At 50.5% G+C, this 23,088-nt stretch overlaps 9 protein-coding genes across 9 annotated transcripts; 4 read left to right on the top strand and 5 right to left on the bottom strand.

The window, feature by feature from the left end:
* Positions 1-79: 79 nt before the first annotated feature.
* N7462_008334 (uncharacterized protein) lies at positions 80-745 on the top strand (the record flags this gene model as incomplete). Its single annotated transcript, XM_057080049.1, has 2 exons — positions 80-340; positions 488-745. 2 exons carry the CDS (start codon positions 80-82, stop codon positions 743-745), a joined length of 519 nt encoding a protein of 172 aa, XP_056930377.1.
* A 3,166-nt stretch (positions 746-3,911) lies between these two features.
* Positions 3,912-5,474, bottom strand: N7462_008335 (tetratricopeptide repeat protein; the record flags this gene model as incomplete). The annotated part of the gene is made up of 4 exons (XM_057080050.1): positions 3,912-3,935; positions 3,979-4,349; positions 4,449-5,381; positions 5,435-5,474. 4 exons carry the CDS (start codon positions 5,472-5,474, stop codon positions 3,912-3,914), a joined length of 1,368 nt encoding a protein of 455 aa, XP_056930378.1.
* A 2,779-nt stretch (positions 5,475-8,253) lies between these two features.
* On the top strand, positions 8,254-9,128 carry N7462_008336 (uncharacterized protein; the record flags this gene model as incomplete). The annotated part of the gene is made up of 2 exons (XM_057080051.1): positions 8,254-8,513; positions 8,609-9,128. 2 exons carry the CDS (start codon positions 8,254-8,256, stop codon positions 9,126-9,128), a joined length of 780 nt encoding a protein of 259 aa, XP_056930379.1.
* A 694-nt stretch (positions 9,129-9,822) lies between these two features.
* Positions 9,823-11,351, bottom strand: N7462_008337 (polysaccharide lyase family 1 protein; the record flags this gene model as incomplete). The annotated part of the gene is made up of 3 exons (XM_057080052.1): positions 9,823-10,507; positions 10,581-10,665; positions 10,733-11,351. 3 exons carry the CDS (start codon positions 11,349-11,351, stop codon positions 9,823-9,825), a joined length of 1,389 nt encoding a protein of 462 aa, XP_056930380.1.
* Positions 11,352-12,670: 1,319 nt separating this feature from the next.
* On the bottom strand, positions 12,671-13,630 carry N7462_008338 (Short chain dehydrogenase atnD; the record flags this gene model as incomplete). Its single annotated transcript, XM_057080053.1, has 1 exon — positions 12,671-13,630. The coding sequence occupies one exon, from the start codon at positions 13,628-13,630 to the stop codon at positions 12,671-12,673; it is 960 nt and encodes a 319-aa protein (XP_056930381.1).
* Positions 13,631-14,343: 713 nt separating this feature from the next.
* Positions 14,344-15,444, top strand: N7462_008339 (sialidase family protein; the record flags this gene model as incomplete). Its single annotated transcript, XM_057080054.1, has 1 exon — positions 14,344-15,444. The coding sequence occupies one exon, from the start codon at positions 14,344-14,346 to the stop codon at positions 15,442-15,444; it is 1,101 nt and encodes a 366-aa protein (XP_056930382.1).
* Positions 15,445-16,109: 665 nt separating this feature from the next.
* On the bottom strand, positions 16,110-17,993 carry N7462_008340 (putative MFS multidrug transporter; the record flags this gene model as incomplete). Its single annotated transcript, XM_057080055.1, has 5 exons — positions 16,110-16,351; positions 16,408-16,537; positions 16,592-16,704; positions 16,756-16,880; positions 16,948-17,993. 5 exons carry the CDS (start codon positions 17,991-17,993, stop codon positions 16,110-16,112), a joined length of 1,656 nt encoding a protein of 551 aa, XP_056930383.1.
* Positions 17,994-18,909: 916 nt separating this feature from the next.
* On the bottom strand, positions 18,910-20,917 carry N7462_008341 (gamma-glutamyltransferase family protein; the record flags this gene model as incomplete). Its single annotated transcript, XM_057080056.1, has 4 exons — positions 18,910-20,187; positions 20,254-20,603; positions 20,671-20,689; positions 20,753-20,917. The coding sequence occupies 4 exons, from the start codon at positions 20,915-20,917 to the stop codon at positions 18,910-18,912; spliced, it is 1,812 nt and encodes a 603-aa protein (XP_056930384.1).
* A 1,119-nt stretch (positions 20,918-22,036) lies between these two features.
* On the top strand, positions 22,037-22,916 carry N7462_008342 (fumarylacetoacetate hydrolase family protein; the record flags this gene model as incomplete). The annotated part of the gene is made up of 3 exons (XM_057080057.1): positions 22,037-22,092; positions 22,194-22,405; positions 22,489-22,916. The coding sequence occupies 3 exons, from the start codon at positions 22,037-22,039 to the stop codon at positions 22,914-22,916; spliced, it is 696 nt and encodes a 231-aa protein (XP_056930385.1).
* Positions 22,917-23,088: the final 172 nt, after the last annotated feature.

Below are 23,088 nucleotides of genomic sequence, written 5' to 3' on the forward strand. Positions count from 1 at the left end.
TAGACTCAGTAGAATGACGTAGACCTCGGGGCAAATAAAGGTTATGAGAGCGACAGAAAGCCTCATTCATCCCTTGCCAATGAATGATCTCGAGGAGGAATGGGGCACCGGGAGGCAGGGGCTGACGCACACCGAGACATGCATATCGCGTCGAGGCGATTTCACGTCCTGGCAGCCATCCAAGCCGGAACTTTCCTTGCATGTTGAAACGTGCATGGCGGGTGGTGGAACGTTTGATGTTAGCGACCCTGCCCGATCTGCTCAGACTACGGGCATCAAACAGCGCTTGATGGTGTCCGCGCCATTGCTGGGTTACTTCAACCACCTATCCCTTGGCAAAGTAACTGATTACCTCTGCGTCCTAAATTATTCAAAGGCGCCAACTTCCCGCTACTCTAGAACCACAATCATACATTTTTTTGACGATAGAAATAACCCAGGTAAAGCTGTGGATCATGTCTATGCTTTGAAATTTGTTGATCGATAGTTTAGCCAGTTCCTTCCTCAAGGCTACTTCTGCTCCAATATATTAACTCACCACAGAGCCATACTCTCAAGCGACAAGATGACTGATAGCGGCAGCTTTATCAAAGTTCCCAATGACGAAGAAGAGGCACGCATGCGAAAGGCAGCAGAGGAATCCCAGCAAAGGCGCGAGGCAGCAAAGAAGAAGCGAGAAATGGAAGAGGCGATGAAGAAGGCAGCCGAGAGCTCACAGCAGCGAAGGAAAGGCGGAGGTTCCTAGACCCTTTACCCGCGTTCTTAGGTACGCTTCTGGGAATCTATTCCATTTCCACGCAAAGGAGCCTAACTAATATTCAGGGACTCTTTGTGCCAAATGAACAGCAACAATCCGTCCGAGGCAACTCTCTGAGATGTTCGATGAGGAAAGAATATTGCTACTTGATGCTTGAGGGTGACTAGGAGGATGAGGCCTGTGATAAGCTGAAGACAGTCTAGAAGAGACAGCAAGGAAGTATTTTGGGTCAACCGTATCCGAATGAATGCTTAGGGCGGTACTTCGAAAGTAGTCTCTTCGCTCCGTATAATCTGAGGCTAAAGGGGCCATCTTGTATGTTCCATGGACACTTAGCTAATGAAGTTATATCGCAAATTGGTCCCCTTTTTCCATTCTGGAACGACCGATTCGATTATTACAATGCTATCTGGCAGCCAATCAGATACAGGAACTTCAGGGGAGAAGGTGAGGAATAATTTTGGGTCTCTTTTCGGCGGGAGAAGCACAGCACCTCGTCCAAAGAGGGTATCGTCATGCTTGTAAGATTCTAGGCTACAAGGGATATAGATAGAAGAGGTCTATTCGGACAGTGACCCGCTTAACTAAGAATCCTGTTAGCTATACAGCCCCTTCTAGAATTCTAGTATATAAAAATGTATAGTTACAGGGCCTTCTTCGCTTCATCCTTGTAGCTGTTTAGATTTATTTATGTTTTTTAGCAGCGTTTTTTCCATAAGATTAAAGTCTTAGCGATTAGCATAGAATTACTCACGAGGAGACTAAATCATATTGTAAAAAGCTTTAGCTTGTAGACAATCGGTATTCCAGTAGTGCTCTATATAGTCGTAGAGCGCGGCGAGTTCGTCGCCCACAGCAATAAAATCGCAAGAACCCTAAGTCGAGGCTGTTTTACTTATACACTTAACTCCATTCAAATTATCCGCTGTTTTATGTAATACTCCGTGTTTCGTTAATTCCAGACTATAGGAGTTATAGGAAAGGTGTTTCCTAAAGGAAATACTAGTTTCAACCAATATTTCTTATAGAACGGCGTTCCGGTATATCGAAGAAGTATCAGGTATGCTAAAAGCAGCCTTAGGTTCTTCGGTCCTAGAAGCTTTGTTTTACGGTAGGTTTTGCTCGCTTCCTAGCGAATTTTAGTACGATAAACACAAATAGTTCTTAGCTAATCGTACCTCGGTAACCAATTAACTAGTGAACCAGGGCGCTCTGCGGCAAACCTACGAATGTAGGCAGGATGAGATGGATCAGCGAACCAACCAACAAACCACACCACACCACGATGATAAGAAGCCTCCCAGAGAGGAAACAGATGCTGCTTCAGCGAAAGATGTGTAAATGGTTGATTCTCTCCATATTGGAGATGCTAAGCTGTGTCCTGTAAAGACTGTGCTAAGGAGATATCTTCCAATCAGAGATCTCCCTAGCGTTGGCCATTTCCCCACTACACTATGTGTCCGACTCGCCAGTGAATTACGTTAGTGGGCATCACAAGGTAACTAGTGGGCGGTCAAGCGACGGCTCGCCGTCCAATGTAACGGGCGGAAAGGCGGCGGTTTCTGGCACCAGAGGTTGTCACTTTCGGCGCCAATTTCACAGGTCCTCAGAATCTAGTTGCGCATAGGCATCATTTCCATCTCCCGGCTGCCCCTTTTGGCCGCAAGACGAGATACTTCTATTTAACGCGGTTCGTACTACTCGCATCATGATTTTTGGGCATGAATCCATTTGTGTTAGGTATGATACCGGTATCCGATAGCAATCCAGATAGTTATAGCTGAGGCTTCTCACATTGCTGACCTAAGAATCTGATTCTGGAATACTCAGACTTATCAACCCTTTAAAGGATTGTACAGAGCTGAGAGAGACTCTCCTTCCTATCCCCGGAGAGAGGACTTGTATATCAAGGGAGCAAGATCCCACGATAATGGATGGGAAAGGGCATGGTTGGAGGATTGTATGTAAACACGAGGAGATACGTGGCTTGTCGAGCCAAAAAGGCTATTCTTTCAAAAGGAAAGATGTCGAATATTTTGGGAATTTTGTAGATTAAAAGGCATCGCATGTTTATCAATACTAATTTTGCTAGATTTATGGCACTCAAAGGTATGATGAAAAACTACGGAACAAGACGAGTTGAGAGAAGTGATACTCGCCCTTTCATGTAACATAGCTCATACGGGTCCCAGTACCAGAAAGCTGTCACTCGGCATGCCAAGCTGATTTCGATGATTTGGAATAATTTTCTTTGTCTGCAGCTGAAGAGCCATCCACGGTTCAAAGATGCAATATCTTGCAAAATTGCGTTGCACTTTTGCATTCATACCTTATTTCTCAGAAATTAACACTAAGATAGCTTTAATCCTATATAGCGGAGCCTTTGTTTTGTTTCTTCAAATTAAATGATATTGTAACAACCGGTAACAGTGATCGCCACAATTCATGAGCTACCTGAACTTTTTCTCCTTCGGGAGGCATCATGGCGCAAAGATCAGAAGTCAAGACGTAAATACAGTGTGACAGAAATTTGAACTGTGAAAAGTTTGGATTAAACTTAAACGTCAGGATGGAGTCGTGAAAGCCCCTCCATAATCTCGATTTCAATGGACTGCTTCAGGTCTTGGAGTGCCTTCCGGAACGTGAGTCGACCAGGATATGTCGAGAAGGGAGACGGCATAATACCGCTAAGACCCACTTCTCCCGTGTGCGTCAGATTGTGACAGGGATACTCGATTTCCTACATGTTTTGTATGGTATTCCGGGTAGACTCGGAATACAGCGCCGTAACGCGCTGGACAGCGAGGTAGGGGATATTCAACATTCCCCCGCCTACACACATAGATAGTTCAGGCACCCAATACATCGCTATTTGAGCATCTCATTCCATTGGATCTCAGCTTTCCTAGCCTATACCGTATCCTGCTATATTGACAGGATATTCTTCATCCAGCGTTTTTTTCTTGTACTGCGACCACGTGCTTAAGCAGCTCTATAGCCTGCTTGATCTGCCCGTTAGATTCATATGCCTGTGCGAGGGAGTATTGAGACGCTAGTCGATCAGGATGTTCTTCATCGAGCGTTCTTTCTTCTACTGCGACCACGTGCTCAAGCAGCTCTATAGCCTGCTTAACCTGCCCGTTGGATCGATATGCTAGTGCGAGGGCGTGCTGAGACGCTAGTCGATCAGGATGTTCTTCATCGAGCGTTCTCCTATTTACTGCGACCACGTGCTCAAGCAGCTCTATAGCCTGCTTGATCTGCCCGTCGAATTGATATGCTAGTGCGAGAGCGTGCTGATACGATAGTCGAGAAGGATGATTTTCGTTATAGCGAGTTTGAATCCACAGATAATCCTCTCTTAAAAGACTGACAGCTTCTCTTGCTCGGCCATCAGCCAGGACGCATTTGCCGACCTTGAGAAGTAACTCATACTTCTCCTCCATATCTCGGTTTTCCTCTCGCCCAACAATTTTCAGGGCATGTGGAAGGTAACTTCTCCATATCTCACGATTTGTATATTCATCAGATGGAAAACATCTTTTTATATGTTGCGTGACGTTCGCGATAATCTGTTGTGTCTTCTGTGCCTCTATTATCCATGTTCGTGTGGATAGCTGTACAAGGCTATGCATATCAAACATATTCTCATTGCTCCTTTGTGTTAGAAAGCCGTAGCTGCATAGCGTACCAATTGCATAGTCCATCTCTTCTTCCGAATCGAGAGTTGGGAGAATAGATCGCGGGATTGACTTTGGCTCAAGGTAAGACATAAATTCCAACAGATCAGCAGCAGAGGGATCAGAGCCCTTAATCTGATTAAATGAGATAATCCACGTGGTAGTTACCGCGTTCGGTATTTTCCGGTAGCGAGTGGTATCGTGGAAGTTCCTACTGGCCAGACGCATCCGATCTTTTTCGGTTTTGTACATAATCTCGAGGTACCGGGTAGTCGTTCCATTATTTCGACAAATATAGTGAGCAGCCTGCGAAATAGCGAGAGGTAGGAAGTTTAGCTCCTCTAATAACTGTATAGTAGACTCTTCACTACAAAGTGACTTCTCTCCTATAATCTTTGTAATAAAAGGAATGCCTTCCTCTTTTGTCATCTTTTGGAGCTCAAGTATATCCTTTCCAGCAAAAGACACCGCGACCTCGCGGGTGCGAGTAGTGAGCAATGTTACGCCGTTCATACTAGCGGGGAAATACTGATCAAGCTCATTGGAAAGTAACTCTATGTCATCGGCATTATCGATGATAAGAAGCCACTTTCCGGCTTTATCAGAGCTCAGCTGTCGGTGCACTATTTCCATAACACTTTCACCGTCTGCATTCTGATGAATTTGAAGCTCTTTCGCGATTTGCGAACAGGCCTGCTCAAAACTCTCGAGACTTAGGGCAGGAGCCCAGAAAATAGAGCAGTCTGGTATATGCGCCTTTACCCAGCGGGCTAGTTGAAGAGCAACCTGGGTTTTGCCGATGCCACCTAGTCCGAATAGGGCTAGTTTTTCAGTATCCGCTTGAAGAAATAGCTTTCGTTTAAGCTCCTCCAGGGTGGATTCACGGCCGGTAAAGTGACGGTTCTCCATGGATGGGATAACATAGTAGGCTTGCGATGGATCATCTAAGAAACCATTATTGAGTGTAATCAATTAATCAAGTTTCCTGTTGACGTACAAGACCTAGTGTTTGTCTCTTTTATTGCTTCACCAGGCATATGGAAGTGGTTAGTGACCCAGCCGTGGTTGGTGCCCATTTGGAATCCCCCCACATTTGAACCTTCAAATGATGTTGTGGAAGCCATCCTCGCCACGGGAGCCTCATAGGTATCTAGAAAAACGACTGTGCCGTATGAATGGCCACTACCGCCGCCGCGAATATCCCGGTGAACGGAAAGAAATATAAGTATCGTTTGGCCTCAAACGTGTCGGTAGGTGATTATCTCACCTATTCAACAGAATCGAGGGGAGAGGAGGGGTAACGAGAAGTGATTGCGACCGCAGAGACGCCTCGCTATCAGCCTAATGCATCTAGGACATTACTAAGCACCCACCTGCGTCGGAAAGTGAGGCAACTTGACGAGTCATTGGGCACACGAGGATCTCGAACTGCATAAGGCACCTCGTGCTATTGGGAGTTGGTTGTGATCACGTAGCGGAAAACCAACCAACGACAAGAAGCCAAATTATCAAATTGCCGTCTCTCACCATAACTAAGAGTCGCCTCCCACGCGAATCTAAGAAACTATGAAGTAGGATAGATCTAACTTTGGTATAAATTCCAACCCCATCTAACTGAAAAGCTTGTTTTGAAATGGAAAGATAAATGAAAATAATCATCTTCAATGATGACCGTTAAATTTCATGAAACAGTACTTGAATACAGGGTGAGCTCTATAGACACGGCAATCAATAATACACAAGTATCAAGCGTGCATAGTGAAAATGGCCTTCGGCACTCTCTTCTCTGGCACCAACCATACTCACGTACCACTCCAGAAATCCCGGGTAAACCCTATCCGTATCGTCGCCAAGCAATCAGCAGTCGCGCTTATTGAAAGTTTTCAGCTCCACAAAAGATGCTTCTAGTATCAGATCCGGAGAATAAGGGGGAAGATACACGAGCTTAACTCCTGCTTAATTCGTCAAAAGATACCTCAGGTCGCTTTAGCCAAATAAATACTTTCTTTCAAGCCAGTCAATCTCAAAACTGAATATTATTTGGCGCGTCGGATGCACACCGAGCCCTAACACCCGCCCTGGTTGAGACTAAGATAGCAGTGTCAATTACCATTTTCGAGAACTCAAGAACTATGATGAGAACCATCGAGGTCGGCTCTGGCTCTGGCTCTCAATCTGGCATTTTGGAAACGGCGAGGTCGAGAAGGTATGCCATAATCACTATTATTCCTTTTGCAACGCCAAATGATGATGCTGTGATTTCCATTGCTGACCTTGACAGTTTCATGGATTGAAGCATACCCTTATAATTCTCGAGCATAGATATCTTCCAACCGATCAGGAATACCGAAAATTTGGCCTCACGCCGAAGACAGCAACGCAAGAAATCTCCCAATTTCACCTCATCTTTCTGAGGCCATTTGCTACGCCTCCCCATGCGTGCATGTTCGTACCAGCTGGAGCCAACCATCTAGAACGCATCGCCTAACGAGCGAGATATTTGAAGAAAGTACTCTTCGTCACCGATACGAGGCCGCGAGGAGGTCATTACATTTTGGTTCTCCCATGTGGCAGTCCTACCACTGCATCATGCTGGCTGCTCCTTTGGGTCTTCCTGCGTGCTGGTCTCGATATCATCCAGGTGACTTACATGATACCTTCAACCCCATCACTATCGTCCCTGTTGCCTTGTCTCTGTTCTGGAACGACGCCGGTATTCTTGTAAGCAGAATAATGGTCTAATCTTCGTCGACCGTCTAGTCTCTCCTCGTGAGAAATCAAATACCATTTTATCAAATAGTGCGTTCCCCTGCTCCCCACGCATGAGTAATGTGATGTAACTGGACTGATCGAGATAGGTCCTTCGATCCGGAGTCGAAGCTCCAGTCGCGGGTTTTCACCAGACCCGGATCGAGCGGCCCTGAGTTGAGTGTAAACGTATATTCGATGATCCGTGGGAGTCGAACCTTAACATGGTGTCTGAGACCCCTTGTCTGGCGTCCGTGAGAGTGAGGTTGCATACATCCAGATTAGGAGATCGAGAACCGTATAGATCTGCAATCTGTGAGGGGCAGCAGAATAGCGATCGTAACCGTTGGTCGAGTATCTGGGGAAATGCTCCGTACCTTGCGTGGAAGGCCCTGTCGACTCCCGTTTCAATGGCCTGTTCGCATTACCCCCTATGATCACCACCAGGGCCGGACATTCTGCAACTCCTGCATCCTTTTCATCTCCCGGCGGTCCTTGCACCGTGGACCATTGATCGGTGTCGCCCGCCACTCCACATTTTGAAACTGCGGGGAGTCCGGTCGGTTAAAAGAATGATGTTGCCGAGCTCCTTGGAAACGGCCTGCGACACCCCTCGAATGCACCGATTGGCGGCTCGCGGCTCGTGTGATTCGGTCCGATCCGCGCCCGGGCCACAATCCGGGGAAGACTCGGTTAATTTGCGATCATGCGGTGCCGTCGCGCCGCCCAGTTGCTTCGAAAATGCATCTGAATTGGCCCGAACCTGCAGCCGCCGAGCTTGGTCCAGCTCGCTTCGGAGCTCGTCGCTTGCATGATCTCCGCAAAAATTCTCATCCCTGAAAAAAAAAATGCACCAACATGCCCCGTGTTTGCGGGGGAAGCCTCCTCTTTTTTTTTTTCTCCGGGGCCATGAGCACGAGGTTTTTAAGCGTGCGCGTTCCCCTCGATTTCGCCAGTTCTGCTTTTTAGATTGACTCCACCGCATTCAAGCTTTGATCTCGCGTTTTTCGGTGGTTTCTCAAGTCTGCGGATATGGATTCTTCTTATGTCACAGAGAGATGGCCTGCGATGGACCCGGCCAGTCTGCAGATGGCGGGTGTCCTGCCTGAGGATCTCGTCCATGAAACCTTCTCTGCGCATTGGATGGACGGGGAAATGCCCTTCATAACCCCAGGCGAGCTGGACCCCTGGGCTGTCGAGCATCTGCGCTGGAGTGGCGAGGCCTCCAAGCCAGCCCCGTCCCCACGGGGACCGCAATACCCGCATTCGTGGGTGGCGGCCGGCCTCACCAAGGCCTCGGTGGGGCATCAAGCCGAGCAGTCCGCGAGGTGAGCAAATCCAGAGGAATCTTGGAGACCATTGGAGTCATCGGGATCAAAAAGACCGAGGCCACAGACATCCCTGCTAACGATGTGCGCCCTAGTCACCCCTACCACGCCCACTATGACGATGTCAACCGACGGGGATACGCCGGCCAGGCGGAAGGACACGCTCTGCCGTCCCAACTCGCCACCGAAAGAGCCCTGTTTATGACCCCCCCAGTCCTCCACTCATCTTTCCCCCTCTTCCCCGGATCGCCCGTCTCGGATCCCTGTGGCACACCCGAAATGAGCCATAGCTCGTTCGGCCGATGGGAGACCGACCCCGAAAGCGACGACATGCAATCATCCGGCTCACCACACGTCTCCCCACATATCCAAGCTCATTCGTATTACCCGCACCCCAGCAGCATCGACGACTGCCCCACCACGCTAGAAATGCCCGACGGGAGCACTCGCAGGACATCGAACTGGCTGCCAGTCGACTCCAGTGCCGGCTTTACCATCGGGCCTGAGTATTCGGCGCCTCGGCATGGAGAGTCAGACCCGCACATGCAAGATTTCCACGACATTCAGAGCGCGTTCTTCCCCACGCCCTCTGCTGGATGGGCCTATGACAAGTGAAGGAGCTGTCTGCATCATGTCGATTTATGACACATGATTATTTCTCTCTCCGGCCCGAGATTATCACAAAGCACACCAGACCAGGTCCCAACCATCCGACTTAAATTCGGGGCAAAGGTTGTGGTTCCCCTCTTTCTCCTCTCATGCGGACAACCTAAAGATCCCAAATTGGCCCTGGGCCTTGCGAGAAAAAAATCAATCTTCCATCAAATCTTCTTCGTGAATTCGATGGCAGGGGTCAGGTTTTCACCAACCGACATCCAAGTACCACCGCAAATCAGGGATCTCACTTCACGCCCAGTCAGAATAAAGTTACGATTTCCTCTCAAAAGCGCTTGGAAAAAGAACATAGTCGTCTTCGGAGTGATAGCACTATACGAAGAAAAACTACGTTCAGGGCAATATGGAAGCTCATCATAAAATGGAAAGGGTTGATTGAAGAATCGGGGAAACTGAGACGTCCTCCGATAGAAGATCTCGGGTCGCCTGCAGCCACCATAGCTCAAAGTCAATAAAACTCCCAGGAAGCTAATAGATTCACACAAATAATCGAACAATGCGAGAAAATATGTGTTCACCGCCTAGTAGTCTACCTGAAGCAAGAAGAAGATAATTAAAAGATGATGATCGCATCGCCCAGGAAAGGGAAGATGTCGCGGAATACAAGTAGCCAGTACCCGTCAGCAGGATCGGTCTAAAACCCGAACCCGAAGGGGAAACCACCGTGGCCGTGACCGTGGCCGTGGCCGTGGTGGCTCTCCCGTGGTGGCGCCGGGAAACCGCTCCCGCTCGGCGCAGGGGTCGGCTTCATGCCAACAGTCCTCCAGCTCCACTTGGGCGGCGGGCCGTTGGGGGTGGCACCGGGGCCGGCAGCAGAGAAGGCAGGGACGGAAGGAGCACCATTGAGTTGGCGTGCCTTCTTAGAGCTGGAGCTACTGACCTTGCCGACGCCGGCATTGCTGAGGACCGAAGACCGGACGCGGTTGGCATCCAGAACGTCAATGCCAGACTCGCCGCTCGGCCAGCTAGACAAGACGGATTCATCACTGGCGGAGAGGCTGCCCGATGCCACAAGCGTATTGGCAGCGCAGGTGCGGCCGAGCGTGGAGTCACAGGTCGACTTATCGCTGGAGCTGACGGCGAAGGTGTTGCCGGGGGAGCTGTCGGTGAGGAAAGGGGTGTTGACCTGGTGGAAGACGTTGCCTTCAATCAAAGCATTGGTTCCATCACCGACATCAAAGGCATGACCAGTGTTGTTGTACCAGTAGTTGTTGTAGGCGTGCCAGTAGCTATTGAACTCGAGCTTGGGCGAACGGCCGGAGGTGTGGTGAATATAGTTGCCCGTGAAGGTGACCTTGTCGTTTTTGCCGTAGCCAAGTCTGTAATGACCAAGGTGAGGAAGTTACTACTATAATCTAGAACCAATGGGTGTACATCCTTTTTGAAACTTACACCGTCCAGTAGTGGTGGCCATCGCAGGAAGCAGACCAGCTGGTCTGACCGTCGAACTCGCTGTTGGAGATCGTGACACGCTCACCTGGAGAGAGAACAGTCAGCCCCAGTCTATCATGAAGAGCGATTTTTATGGTCATGGAATCACTTACTGGCCTCGTATCCAGAAACGAACATCTGACGACCGATCAGGGAGATCTTGACGTGGTCAATCCAGATCTGGTCCGTGCCATCTAGAGTGATGGCATCACCACCCCAGATGTATTCCGGGTTGAGCTCAGTGATATGAATGTTCTGAATAATCACATTGCTCACCCCATTGGCAAGACGGAGACCCTTGCCACGGATGATACCTGCGCTGCCCACACCTACAATAGACTTGTTTGAAGCGACATCAATACCTTCGATGGCCGCTTTGTCGTAGGTGCAAGTGAGCGTGGGATAGCTCCCACACCAGGTTGATGAGTCCAGATCAATGGCATTTTGGCCAGCGCTGCCACAGGTGTTGGAAGAAGGCTTGCAACACTTGCAATCGGTGCACTTTCCCTGGCTGCCGAGGTAGTTGAACTCCTTGTCGATCAGGATCGTACGGGGGGTGCTGTCAGTCAGCCACTCGGTGAGCTGAGTGATATCGCTGGGAGCTGCGGCTGCGGCATTGCCACCACCAGTGGTGCCTGTTGCAAAGCCAAATGCCGTGCCGGAGACACCAGCGGCCTGGGCAGACGCTCCGAGAAGCGTGATGGCTGCGAGAAGCGATCTCTGCAACGCCATGGTCGATGGGCTGAGACTGTCGAAATTGAAGAAAGAGCAAATACGAGAATCGCAAATAGACCGCTGAACCAGCAGCGTATCAAGGAATGAATATACCGAAGGGAGAATGAGTCAAAAGGCAAAGGAAAGAAAGAAGCTGCACGCTGCTAAGATGGCCATCGAGCGATGATAGTCCGAACTATATACCCGCGTGGGATAGCTTGTCCATCAAGGACGGAATTAATCGTCTTGACTTTGTTTGACTTTGAGTGGGCTTGAGGCTCGTCATGAAGATCCATGCTCTTTTGTGCAAATCGACCGACCATATGGTGTTGCGAATTGTCCATGAATGATATCGACGGGGCCTCCTGATCGGCCGGTCTCCTGCCCGTTCCTCGTTCGGGCCCGCTTGTTTCAGAGTAGGACTAGTGTTCAGCGTTGAACTAAGCATCTTCGGAACAGGGTTCCTCGCTGGATAGCTATGGTGGTTGACCTGATCAATGGCATCGCCCGTGAAGGTTGGAAATCAATCCTGAAGGAGACAAGAAGACACGAGTTCGCGACACGGCAATCCCGAAAAGGATGGTGGAAAGGCAATGAAAGCGGACGCCCCAGTCTGCTTCAATCCAACTCCCTAGTGTCCGAAGATAGACCGGCCCGAAATGGCCCCGAATGGCGATCCCTATCCTATCTAGACAAGATGCACCACTTTTCAATGGTTTGAAACAGACAACGTACCAGATTGGGATGTACCATGTATGCTTGATACTGGGTCTGCATTCCATAATTCCATTTTATTGTTTAGCACTACCCAACGAACAGCGATCCAAAGACCAGGTGAGCTTCAGTTGTAAGGTGACCAAGTGACCAATGTGAAGAGGTATAGGTCTCCCGTCTGGGCTAGCATTTCTTCTCTTCAAACGTATGATAAATACTTATTAAATGCCCAGGCGATACGCGTCATCCCATGCTCTGTTATGCAAATCCTCTTTCACAAATTAACATAGCTTCGATCAAAATAGATAGAGCCAGCCCAAATATTAGATTGAATAGGCAAAGGGTGCTGCTTTGCAACTTCTATTTCGAACAACGAATCGTTTTCACTTGTACTGTGTGTCCGTGATCTCATATTTCTCAATCTTATCTCGTCAACACAAATCTTTATCGGTGAACTATCTTGTACTCTGAGTGGAGATATCATTTTCAGTTCCATGAGACTTGATAATTAAAGTTATGTACAATCGTAGATTATCATTGAAGAAAAGAAAAGAAAAGAAAAGTCAGGAAAATTGGCCAGATGGCTAGTGAGGTGCTTTCACATTCCGCCTATCTCGTTCAATTCAAATATTTTGCATGATTCCTGGCCTAATTGGCTCCAGGATCGTTGAAAGTTCCGTCCAGAGAATATTGCGAGCTCGAGGGGATTCGTCGCTGCGGACAAATGCTGAAAGACTGGTGTTGTCCGTGTGTCCGTCCGTCATATAGGTGCCATGCCCTTCGATACCGGTGGAGATACCAGCAACAAGGGCACGAGAGCCCAACTCGGTCGACCGTGCAAGGACAAGTTTCAGCAGATAAAGCTGCCATCCTGCCTCGCGGCCTAACGCTGAATGGCAGAGGCCTGGGTTCACCATGTTGACAACCACGTCGGAGCCACGAACTCGCCCAGCCAGCTCCTGGACAAGCAGAACCTCGAGCAACTTAGACAGCTGATAACGCTCTCCCATTCTAGCCTTTTCTTGGTCCGAGAGAACAGACATGGGTTTGTCAGATGATTTCCATTCTTGAAAGTCGACCCATGCATGAACCTCACTGACTACAAAGCTCAAACGTGGCTGGTTAGAAGGAATCTCTCTCCCTGTTGCCTTCAGCCGAGGGAGGATGAGCAAGCCAAGTAACAATGTGTTGATGACGTTGACCGTGATTGAGCGTTCGTAACCCTCGGCAAGCTGGAAGTTCCAGGTGGCCAGAGCCGCGTTCAATATGGCAGCATCTAGTCGAGGCAGTTGGGCAACACGATCCCCAAAGGCGAGCGTCGAACTGTGAGAGGCAAGATCGACCTCCCAGACTTCACAAACCCCGGGTCGTCCGGTAGAGTTCTCGATCTCCTCTTTCGCATCCTTGCCCGCAGCCACATTGCGCACACCGAGTATGACGCGGGCCGCCCCTAATCGTACAACATGTCGCGCAGCTTCGAGGCCAAGGCCGACGTTGGCACCGGTGATGAGTACGACTTGGCCGTCGAAAGACCGAGTTGGATAGGCAGGACGGACCAGCAGTTGAGAATATAAGAAACCCATGGCTATGATTTTGTTTTATCTTGAACTCGAGAGAAACTATATAGTCAGGAGAGCAGTACGGTCCTTTTATGTTAAAAAAAAAAAAGCAAGAAATAGATGTGAATAGGCAATCAAGTCGTGACGCCAGCACTGGGCCGGAGATTAACGCGGCGATAAGCTACGCCTCGAATTCCCCAACTCCGAGCAATTCTGGCGGGGAAATGTTTAATTCCGGATGTCCGAAAACCGACTTATCTCCCCCCTGGTTCTAGCCTGAATAATAGTTATTGTAATTTTTCTCTCGTGTAATCTACGAAGAATATGATCTCTCCAAGAACCCTTTGAAGGCTGTCTTGGCTTTTGGCTCTTGGCTTTTAGCAGGTGAACGAACATCTTCGTCTCAAAACCGGGGCCGAGCAAGGCAAAGTTTGGCGGGTAAGATAGAATCCCATTCCATTGCAGTCTTCCTCGAGAAAATTGTCGATGTGATTTCAACTAAGCCCTGGGCCAGGATGCACGACTTGTGTGCGTGTATTCCAAGGTCCAAACTGAAACCCTCCCCCACACGCGCGCTTAGATCAGCCTGCCATCCGCGTTCAGTTATGACGTAAGAAACCAACCATCAATTCTTCGGCCTGACCCTGCAGATTACTTGACCTTCTCTAATTTCAACTCTTTTTCTACTTCCCTCTACCTGCCTCCCGCTCATTTCCTTGCCTCGGGCCACATTTACCATGGGACAATTCGGCCAAAAAGTGCTCAACGCCTTTGGCGTGGGCCACCACCACGATCACCAGGGTCCGCTCCCGCAGCCTCAGCCACATCTCCCAGGTCATGGATTTATCCACGATGATGAACGCCCGCTATCATCGCCTCCCAACAATGGGACATATCCTCGTCTTGCTCGACTTTCTGACGGTTCCATTCTCTCATCCTTCACTCGATTTCCCGACGGGAAGCGTGCCTTGTGCGTTGCCCGCAGCACGGACAACGGGCAGACTTTCGAGAACTTCTCCGAAGTGACTCGAGCAGCTGGGGATGTGGATAATATGTTTCTCCTGGAGGTTGCCCCTGGGGTCGTCCTCGCTGCCTTCCGCAATCACGACCTCGGTCCAAACGGGCCCACTCATTTCCGCATCACCGTCTGTCGATCCATGGACGGAGGCCGCACATGGAAGTTTGCATCCCAGGCCGCTGAAAAAAGCCCTCCCTTCGGGATCTGGGAGCCATTCATGCGACTCGGCCGGCAGGGCGAGGTCCAATTGACCTACTCCGAAGAGTTTGCCCACAACAATCAATGTCCTATGCGAGCGATTTCACATGATCAAGGGAGCACCTGGAGCCGCCCACTTTGTTTACACGGAGACCGGGACACTCGGCGTGATGGTATGAATGGAATCGCGCCCACCATTGATAATGGGCGTGAGGCACTCGTGATGGTCTTCGAAACAACAACCTACGGGCCATTCAATGTCGAGGCGTTGATTTCGTATGATGACGGGGCCACCTGGCAGTGTCGCCATGAGGTTTACCGACCCCGTCGTGGACACAATGCAGGATCTCCTCAAGTGACTTCCTTCGCAGATGGTTCGATGGTGTGTGTCTTCATGACTGACGATGAGGCCTCCCAGGTGCAGTGGGTGAAGCATGCGGCAATCAAAGCTGTCTTTGCCGGGCCACCCCAAAATGGCAGGATTCAGTGGAGTGCACCTACAACCATCTCCCCAGCTTCAAGCTTTTGGCCGGGCGTGATGGCCATTGGTCATCATACAGCGCTTGTAACTTACGACCGCGGCGGGCCACTCACTAAAACGATTACCTGGCAAGCTCAGTAAATCCTTCGCATTCGTCCTGCTCGTCAATATGCCCTCAGATCAAGATTCCCCCTTCTTCATCTTTCTTATTATCTAACAACTAGCGGTATCTGATGATTATCAGATCTTTGAATCAACCGTGGACAGGTTACTTTGGTTTCATAAATTTTCCTCGGAAGTACATAGACTCGGCCAATCAGTCCAGAGAAATCCAATTCGAGTTTCTGGACAACAATGCCGGCATACCGTGGTTTCCTAACTCAATTTTCCCTGGCGTACCGGACATGACAGGGCTCCGGCCTGCTCTCGGAACTTTTGGCCGAAGAATAAGCGCATTGGATTGCGTAGATAATCGGATAGCCCATGGCCATGATGGTGGTAAGCATCAAGTGGAGTGATGTCTAATCTCTTGTAGAAAAATGAAGTCCATTCCACCTCCTCTGTTAAAAGGCTAGAAGTCTACGGTTTACATCGGTATAACAGGATGCGTGTATCCGTAGAGAACCTTCAGATCAGTAGTAGTATTTGACAATTTCTTTCATCTAAGCCGAAGTCACAAAAGCAGAGGAAAACAAAATTACAAATGATCTATTTCAAACTTCTTAAATGCTCGGACTGACTTTTTTTTCTTTCTTGTCCTGGCTCATTCCAAATCCCCGCAACCTGAGCCACGGAATGCTACTGTACTACGTAGACGAGCCCGACAAGTATCGTTGTACAGGGTCTGGGTCGCCCGAACCGCACTGGGAAACCTTGCGTCCAGCCTTCTTCCGGTCTGCCGCGAGGGTCTGGGCGAAGGGAGACTTCTCACGAATTTTAGGACCATACCAGTAGAAGATGTAAATCGGAATCGTGAACAAAATGGCCATGAAACCAAGGAACGTGGAGGGCCATTCGAGCCTATGGACAGTTCCCATGTTTTTATACACTTTTTTGTGGCATAGTCAGATCACAGTCTCAACTCGCAATAAATATCCTACTCACTTGGCACCGAATACATCGCCGCAATTCCAGCAAGGAAATCGCGCGCGAATCCATTTCCTCCTGTTGCGGAGGCTGAATATGGTCCGTATGCGGCAATCATGTAATCAATCGTCGCCATGTAAATCGAGAACTAGAAGACTTCAGCCAAATCCAAATTCAAGAGTTCAAGTACCCGGGTGCTTACATTGGCAATGGCAATCAAGCAGGAGAAGATCATTGGTGCAATCCAATGAACATGTGGTGGGCCCAGACTTGTCCAGGCAAAGCCAAAGAGTCCAATGGACAAAAGAGGTGCAACTAAATTGGCGTCAGAAGACGGTACAAATTCAAGGAATGAAAGGGGCGCACCATAAAGCAGCCAATGCAGTCGTGCTTCAGGTTGTAGCCCATCTGGGTCTCGCTCTTGTACCCTACAATGATGATGGATCCAGGGTAAGAAGGAGGCATAGGCAATCAAATAGCCAACCAGGATACTGCACAATAGAATCAGTAAGAACAGATCATTCAATTCCTGTACCAAATCAAAGCGAGTCAACCCACGGAATGAAAGACAGCCCAATGTCGATAGTACTAAATCCCCATTGCTTAAATACCGGGGTATAGGACTGGAGGAAGGTGAAAATCAGAGAATCACTGAAGCCGCTCAACAATGACAAACATAGGACAATAGGTTCGCGAAGGAACATGATGAATGGCCGTGCCCAGATCATTAAGATCCATCGAAACGACAATTTTGAGCCTTTTAGTTCATCGCCACTCCAGACTAAGTCACCATTCTTCCGTCGCCGACGAGCTTCCCGGGTAATGAGGATACTGCACCTCGTTTCGGGGACGAACAGGTGCAGTATCTCCACAAAGCCACCCAGGATCAACTGAATCCAGAAGTTCCAGTGCCAATCTAGGAACGTCGCAACGAACCCTCCCACAATTGGCGCGAGCACGGAACCAGCCACCGAAGACAGGACAATAAAAGCGACAGCCCATTGCTGAGTCTCTGCCTCCCACATATCTGCAATCATCCCCAATGTCACAGAGCCACCCGCAGACGAGAGGCCGCCGAGAGTCCGACAGACGACAATTGTGCCAAAGTTAGGAGCTAGTGCACAGGGTAACTGCCAGATATTAACCAGGAAGAGGCTCAGTTGCATGATTGGCCACCGGCCGAATTCCTCGCTGAAGGGTGCCCAGAATTCACATCCAAAGGCATAAGCCACCAGGAAACTCATCTGGCCGACTCGTGCCGCTTGCTCTGCGATATGAAAGTGTTTGGCATAGAGTGAGATGCTGCTGGCGTAGAAGCTGGCATTCCAGTTCATGGATGTCTGGACCGCGAAGATGACCGAGATGATACCCCATTTCTTCCACCAGGGGAATGAATAGCCTAGTTTATCATAACACTGCCACTCCTTCAGCTCAATCTTCTCTATGTGGCCATTGGCGACGCTGTTGGAGGCTCCATTGGCTGCTCCATCCACGCTCTCTTTCTCTTCGTGGCTAGGCCGAGGCGTACCTCCTGGCGAGCGAATGGGCCCATCGGCACGGTTTTGTTTTTCCACATCTTCATCGGCCATTGTTGACTGGGACATTGTAGATCGTGAAAGGTTGGATTAGTGAGGGGCCTTCGAAGCATAGGAAAACGGGGCACCGGCTAAGCAAGTGGTCACCATTCTCGCGAGGCAGCGGTTTGATGCCCCATTCTAAGAGGAATTTGGCACCGATTAAGTAGCTCATTGCTCCAGGGAAATCCCCAAGGAACCTCCGGCATGATGAATAACAGGTAAATATTTCTGGTGGGTATAATAGTATAGGCAGGGCTTCCGATTGGACCGGGGCACGACGCCTCGTGGTTCAAAACGCGCTTTACCATGTTCCTCGCATGTCGCCTGGTGTGGAGTAGACATCCGGGGACAATGACCCGGCATCTCGTCACCAACCTGGAGGCGGGCGCTCTCCACACTTTGGGGTTCGCGGATGCTGGGACAGGTCGCAACTATTTCCCGGGGCTCTCTTGATTCCATGTAATACATGCTGCCGGCGGACTGGATCTCGAATGAGTGCAATTCTTCTCAGAGGAAGTCAATCCCGTCGTTCGGTCTAGAGGGGTCTACTGCCAACGTCGGCATTCTTAAGAGCCGATGTGGAAAGGGCAATTGACTGTTCTCCTCCCTGTGTAGGATTGGACATCAGCATATGCCACTTATTGTCGTTTGACCAATCCACGGGGTTTCTGCTCAAAAGGTCGAGTGTCGGGGTTGAGTCATGGGTTTCAATGAATGAAAGCAAAAACACGGATCAGAGATGAACTTATTCGAGACTCTGACGATATACCACGAACCAAGTCCCAGGTGACAGGGTATGGGAAGATTAGTACCCGGTCAGGCTCAGGGGTCAAATCGCAAGATTTTGTGGTTGCAATGTGTAATGTTCGAATACATTGCTCAATTGGCGGATGAATCAAATAAATATCTCGGTCTATATTATCTACATACGGATGTTGGGATATCACAGCAAAGGGAACGCCATTCCATCACCTCTGGGATCACTTCCAGCACTATACACCAGCTGCCCATTATCATAATGCGAACGGATGATCTGTCCCCGGCCAAATGATGCTCGCTGCCATTCCTTCCGGACCTCGATCTTGTGGCCCAGGCGGCGCAGGCCCTCGATGGCTTCCTCGCTGATTCCCTCTTCAACCCACACGGTTTGGTCTGTCTCCTCGGATGTTGGTGCGGCGAGGCAAATCCGCGGTGAATCGAGCGCTGCTTGGGGGTGATAGCCGAAGGCAAGCATGTTCAATAGCACTTGCACATGGCCCTGGGGCTGCATAAAGCCGCCCATCACTCCGTAGACAGAGTGCAGGGATCCATCCGCCACATTTGTGATCAACGCTGGGATAATGGTATGATACGGGCGCTTGCGCGGAGCCAGTACATTCGGATGGCCAGGTTGGAGAGAGAAGTTGGCGCCACGGTTTTGCAGTGTGAAACCACAGCCCGCAGGGATGATAAATGTGCCGAAGCCCTCGTAGTTGCTAATGATGAAAGAAATACCATTTCCCTCGCTATCAGTCACGGCAAAATAGACGGTATCGCAGTGATTGTGAGCTGGGCTGCCGTGATCCAACAGATCCGCCGCGCGCTCCGGCGAGAACAGCTTCGCCCGCTCGGCCAAGTACTCGCGGTCCAGCAAGCCTTTGGATGGAACGCGCTCGACGTCCGGATCGGCGACCCACCAGGCAGCGTCAGCGAATGCAATCCGCAAGCTCTCAATGACGGCATGCAGATACTCCGCCGAGTTGTGTTGGGACTCACTGAACCGCGGGATCTTGCCGGTCCGCTCGAGTTCTTCGATAATGCCGAGAGCCATCAACGCAACGATACCCTGTCCATTTGGCGGGTGTTCCCAGATCTCCACGCCCTGATTGGTATCCCCATCCGTTCCAGGTGTCTGTTTAGAGATAATATCTTGACCAGTGAATTTGAGGGAGATCGCCTCAGTCTCTTGCGTGCCGACCTCCGCATGGTGCGCCAGGTCCTCGAGAGACAGGTAGCCGCCAAGCTCCTGGACTACCTTCACAATCTCTTCCGCAATGCGGCCTTGGTAGAATCCCTTCTTGCCCTCCGCGGCCAGCGTGCGGTAGGTTTTTGCCAGAGTGGGATTCTTCATAATCTCTCCGGGAAGTGGCGCACGCACACCATCTTTGGCTGTGGGGTCATCCTTGAGCATTTCACGGAAGTTGGGAGATGCATTCCGGATCCCCTGTTCATTTTCTTGCCACTATCAAGCTGTCAGCTCGCTTGTCAAGTTCATATCGTTGGAGTATAGCGGGGAGAATCTACTGACCGAATGGGACGACAGTTCTGAGACGGGAAACCCTTCTTCGCCCATTTCGATCACCGGTTGCAAGATCTGCGCCATCGACAATTTCCCACTGCCGAACTTCTCCACGGTGTCGACCCAACCGGCGGCCGCACCGGGGACTGTGGCGGCCAGCGCGTTGAGCAAGGGGATGCTGCCCTCCTCGCCCGGTGCCAGTTTTAAGTCCTGACGCACCTTCTCCAAGGTGGCGGCGCCGGGGTATCGGCCCGATCCGTTCAGCGCATGTACTTTCTTCGTTTTGGCATCGTAAAAGAGGCAGAACATGTCACCTCCAATGCCCGTCGATCCCGGCTCGGTCATGTTCAGGCCAGCGGCTAGGAAACGAATATAGTCAGTTTTGCTCAAGGCCCAAGATGCTAGCCAAGACTATTCAAGACATACCAACGGCCACAGCGGCATCCTAGACAAGACAAGTCCTATTAGTTTCATGAATCCATGTGGCTGAGCGGAGCGATCAGCATACCGCTGCATTTCCTCCCTGGCTTAGGATCTTGTGGCCGGCAGCCGCAGCCAAGGGTTGTGTGCACGAAACGATACCATTCTTGCTGTGAACGGTACTCCGCCGGCTGGCAAACGGCACATAAGCGGCGTCGGATCGCGCGTAGACGGCTTTCGAGTTGAGCGGCATCTTGTGTAGAGTCTGGCTAGAAGTGCCGAGTCGAGAGAAGAAACCAGGCGCTGTCGCACACGCGGGGTTCTTCATGCGTTTTGTATCATGTCCCACTTGTCTGAGCGCAATGCGACCCTGACCACCTTCTTAGAAGGGCAATTTGGCGGGCCCATCCCCCGCTAATCTGTTGAACCACAAGTTGGAGACGGTCGGAGTTGGGGTCTTCTCTCGTCTCCACGACTCCACGACTCCACGACGGGAAACGGGGACCGGCGGCCAGTTTTCCGCAGCGCCGAGGCTCGCATGGGGGGGGGGGGGGGGGAAATGGGAGGGGAGATGGAGAGGCACCGAGCGCGCACGGGCTTTGCATCGGATCCATAGCAGCAACCCTAGGGAGTTTCGAAGGGTTTTTGCTTTGGTCACGATAAACAGGGAATTGGACAGTGTCTCGCTCAAACCAACCAACGGTCTGGTGTGATCCGGGCGTCAAGGGGGCATATTGATTCGGAAATCGTGAAGAGTAAATAGTACATACAGAGCCCTACCGCGAGAGTCGAGTTCGGCCTATTACAATTCTTCCACTGCCCATGACAGTATAACAAGATCAAAAGGGCCGCGTGGAAGGGGAATGAATAGAAGAATGAGACCAGATGGGGTCTCTCGCTTTGTTTAAGATCTCTTTTTCTCTTTCTCTTTCGCTCTGGATCTCTTCGGCATGTTCCCCGGTCGTTCGAGCATTGAACTGATCAACAGAGGCTCGATCTCGGGCGTCGAAGCCGAGAGTCTCGGGAGGTGCCGCCGAGTCCTCAGGGAGACGCTTGGATTACCGAGATCATGATTCAAGATGATGGGAATCGCAAGCATAAGATCTCCAAACAAGAACATTGTTTTCCAGGATATGTCTCGTTCAAAGTAATAATGAATCGTATAATCACGAACCGGCGCCTTTTCTGGGAGCCGAAGGGGGGGGTAAAAACACAAGCGGGCCCGCTTGCGATTTCTCCGCATCGCCGGAGCTCATCCGAGTTGCGGAAGTTGGACCTTCGGACTCTTTAATTCCTCTCCCTCCCTCAACGACGCCCTACCCCCTCTCCAATCCTCATTTCTTCAGGTCGCGTCATATCACAGCTCATCATCATGGCCTCCATTCGTGCCAATTGCCGCAAGATCATGTGTATCGGCCGTAACTATGCGTGCGTTCCCTGCCCTCCACCCAGGAAGAATCCACACTCCGACGAAACCATCATGACCCGTGGACCCCATTGAGACTGACGAATGATGATTTGGACTATAGCGATCACATTACGGAGCTGAACAACACCACCCCCAAGCAGCCTTTCTTCTTCCTCAAGCCTGCGTCCTCGATCCTTCTGCCCGGCGCCGGCCCGGTCCTCCGCCCCAAGGGCGTCAGCCTGCACTACGAGGTGGAACTGGGCCTCGTTATGGGCAAGACCGTCCGTGACCTCGACCCAGAAGATGAAAAGGGGGCTTTGGATGCCATCGAGAGTGAGTTGGAGCCTGGGTCCACCTCAAGGACCCATTCGAGGGCCGTCCGCCATTCCACGCTAACACCGACTGCGCTTCTACAGGCTATATTCTCGCCATTGACATGACCGCCCGCAACGTCCAGGAAGAGGCCAAGAAGAAGGGTCTCCCCTGGTCGATCGCGAAGGGCTTCGACACATTCTTGCCCATCTCCCAAGCAATTGCCAAGTCCCGAATTCCCAACCCCCATGAGGCCTTCCTACGCCTGAGCGTTGGCCAGAACGAGCGCCAGGCTGATTCGACGAGCCTGATGCTGTACCGCATCCCGCAGCAGCTGGCCCAGATCTCCCGGGTCATGACTCTTGAGAAGGGCGACATTGTGCTGACCGGTACCCCCAAGGGAGTGGGTGAGGTCAAGGCTGGTGATGTGATGCGCGCCTCGATCGAGGTCAATGGCCAAGAAATTGAGGAGGGCCGGATCGAAGTGGAGGTGCAAGACCGGGATGGTCGCTATGAGTTCAAGGAGACCTAGAGGAGCAGGGAAGATCTTGTATTTACGTGGTGCGTGGATAAATAGAGCCCTGATTAGTTGATTACCCCCGAATGTTCATTGAATGGTTGGTTATACTGCTTGAACCACATGACCCTTGTAAAAGTAAAGTACATGAGATCATATTGTTAGTGGCATGGTCCAGAGCTTTATC

The sequence above is a fragment of the Penicillium macrosclerotiorum genome (assembly GCF_028827735.1).
Source record: "Penicillium macrosclerotiorum strain IBT 26536 chromosome Unknown utg000008l_segment0_segment0, whole genome shotgun sequence".
Classification (NCBI taxonomy): domain Eukaryota; kingdom Fungi; phylum Ascomycota; class Eurotiomycetes; order Eurotiales; family Aspergillaceae; genus Penicillium; species Penicillium macrosclerotiorum.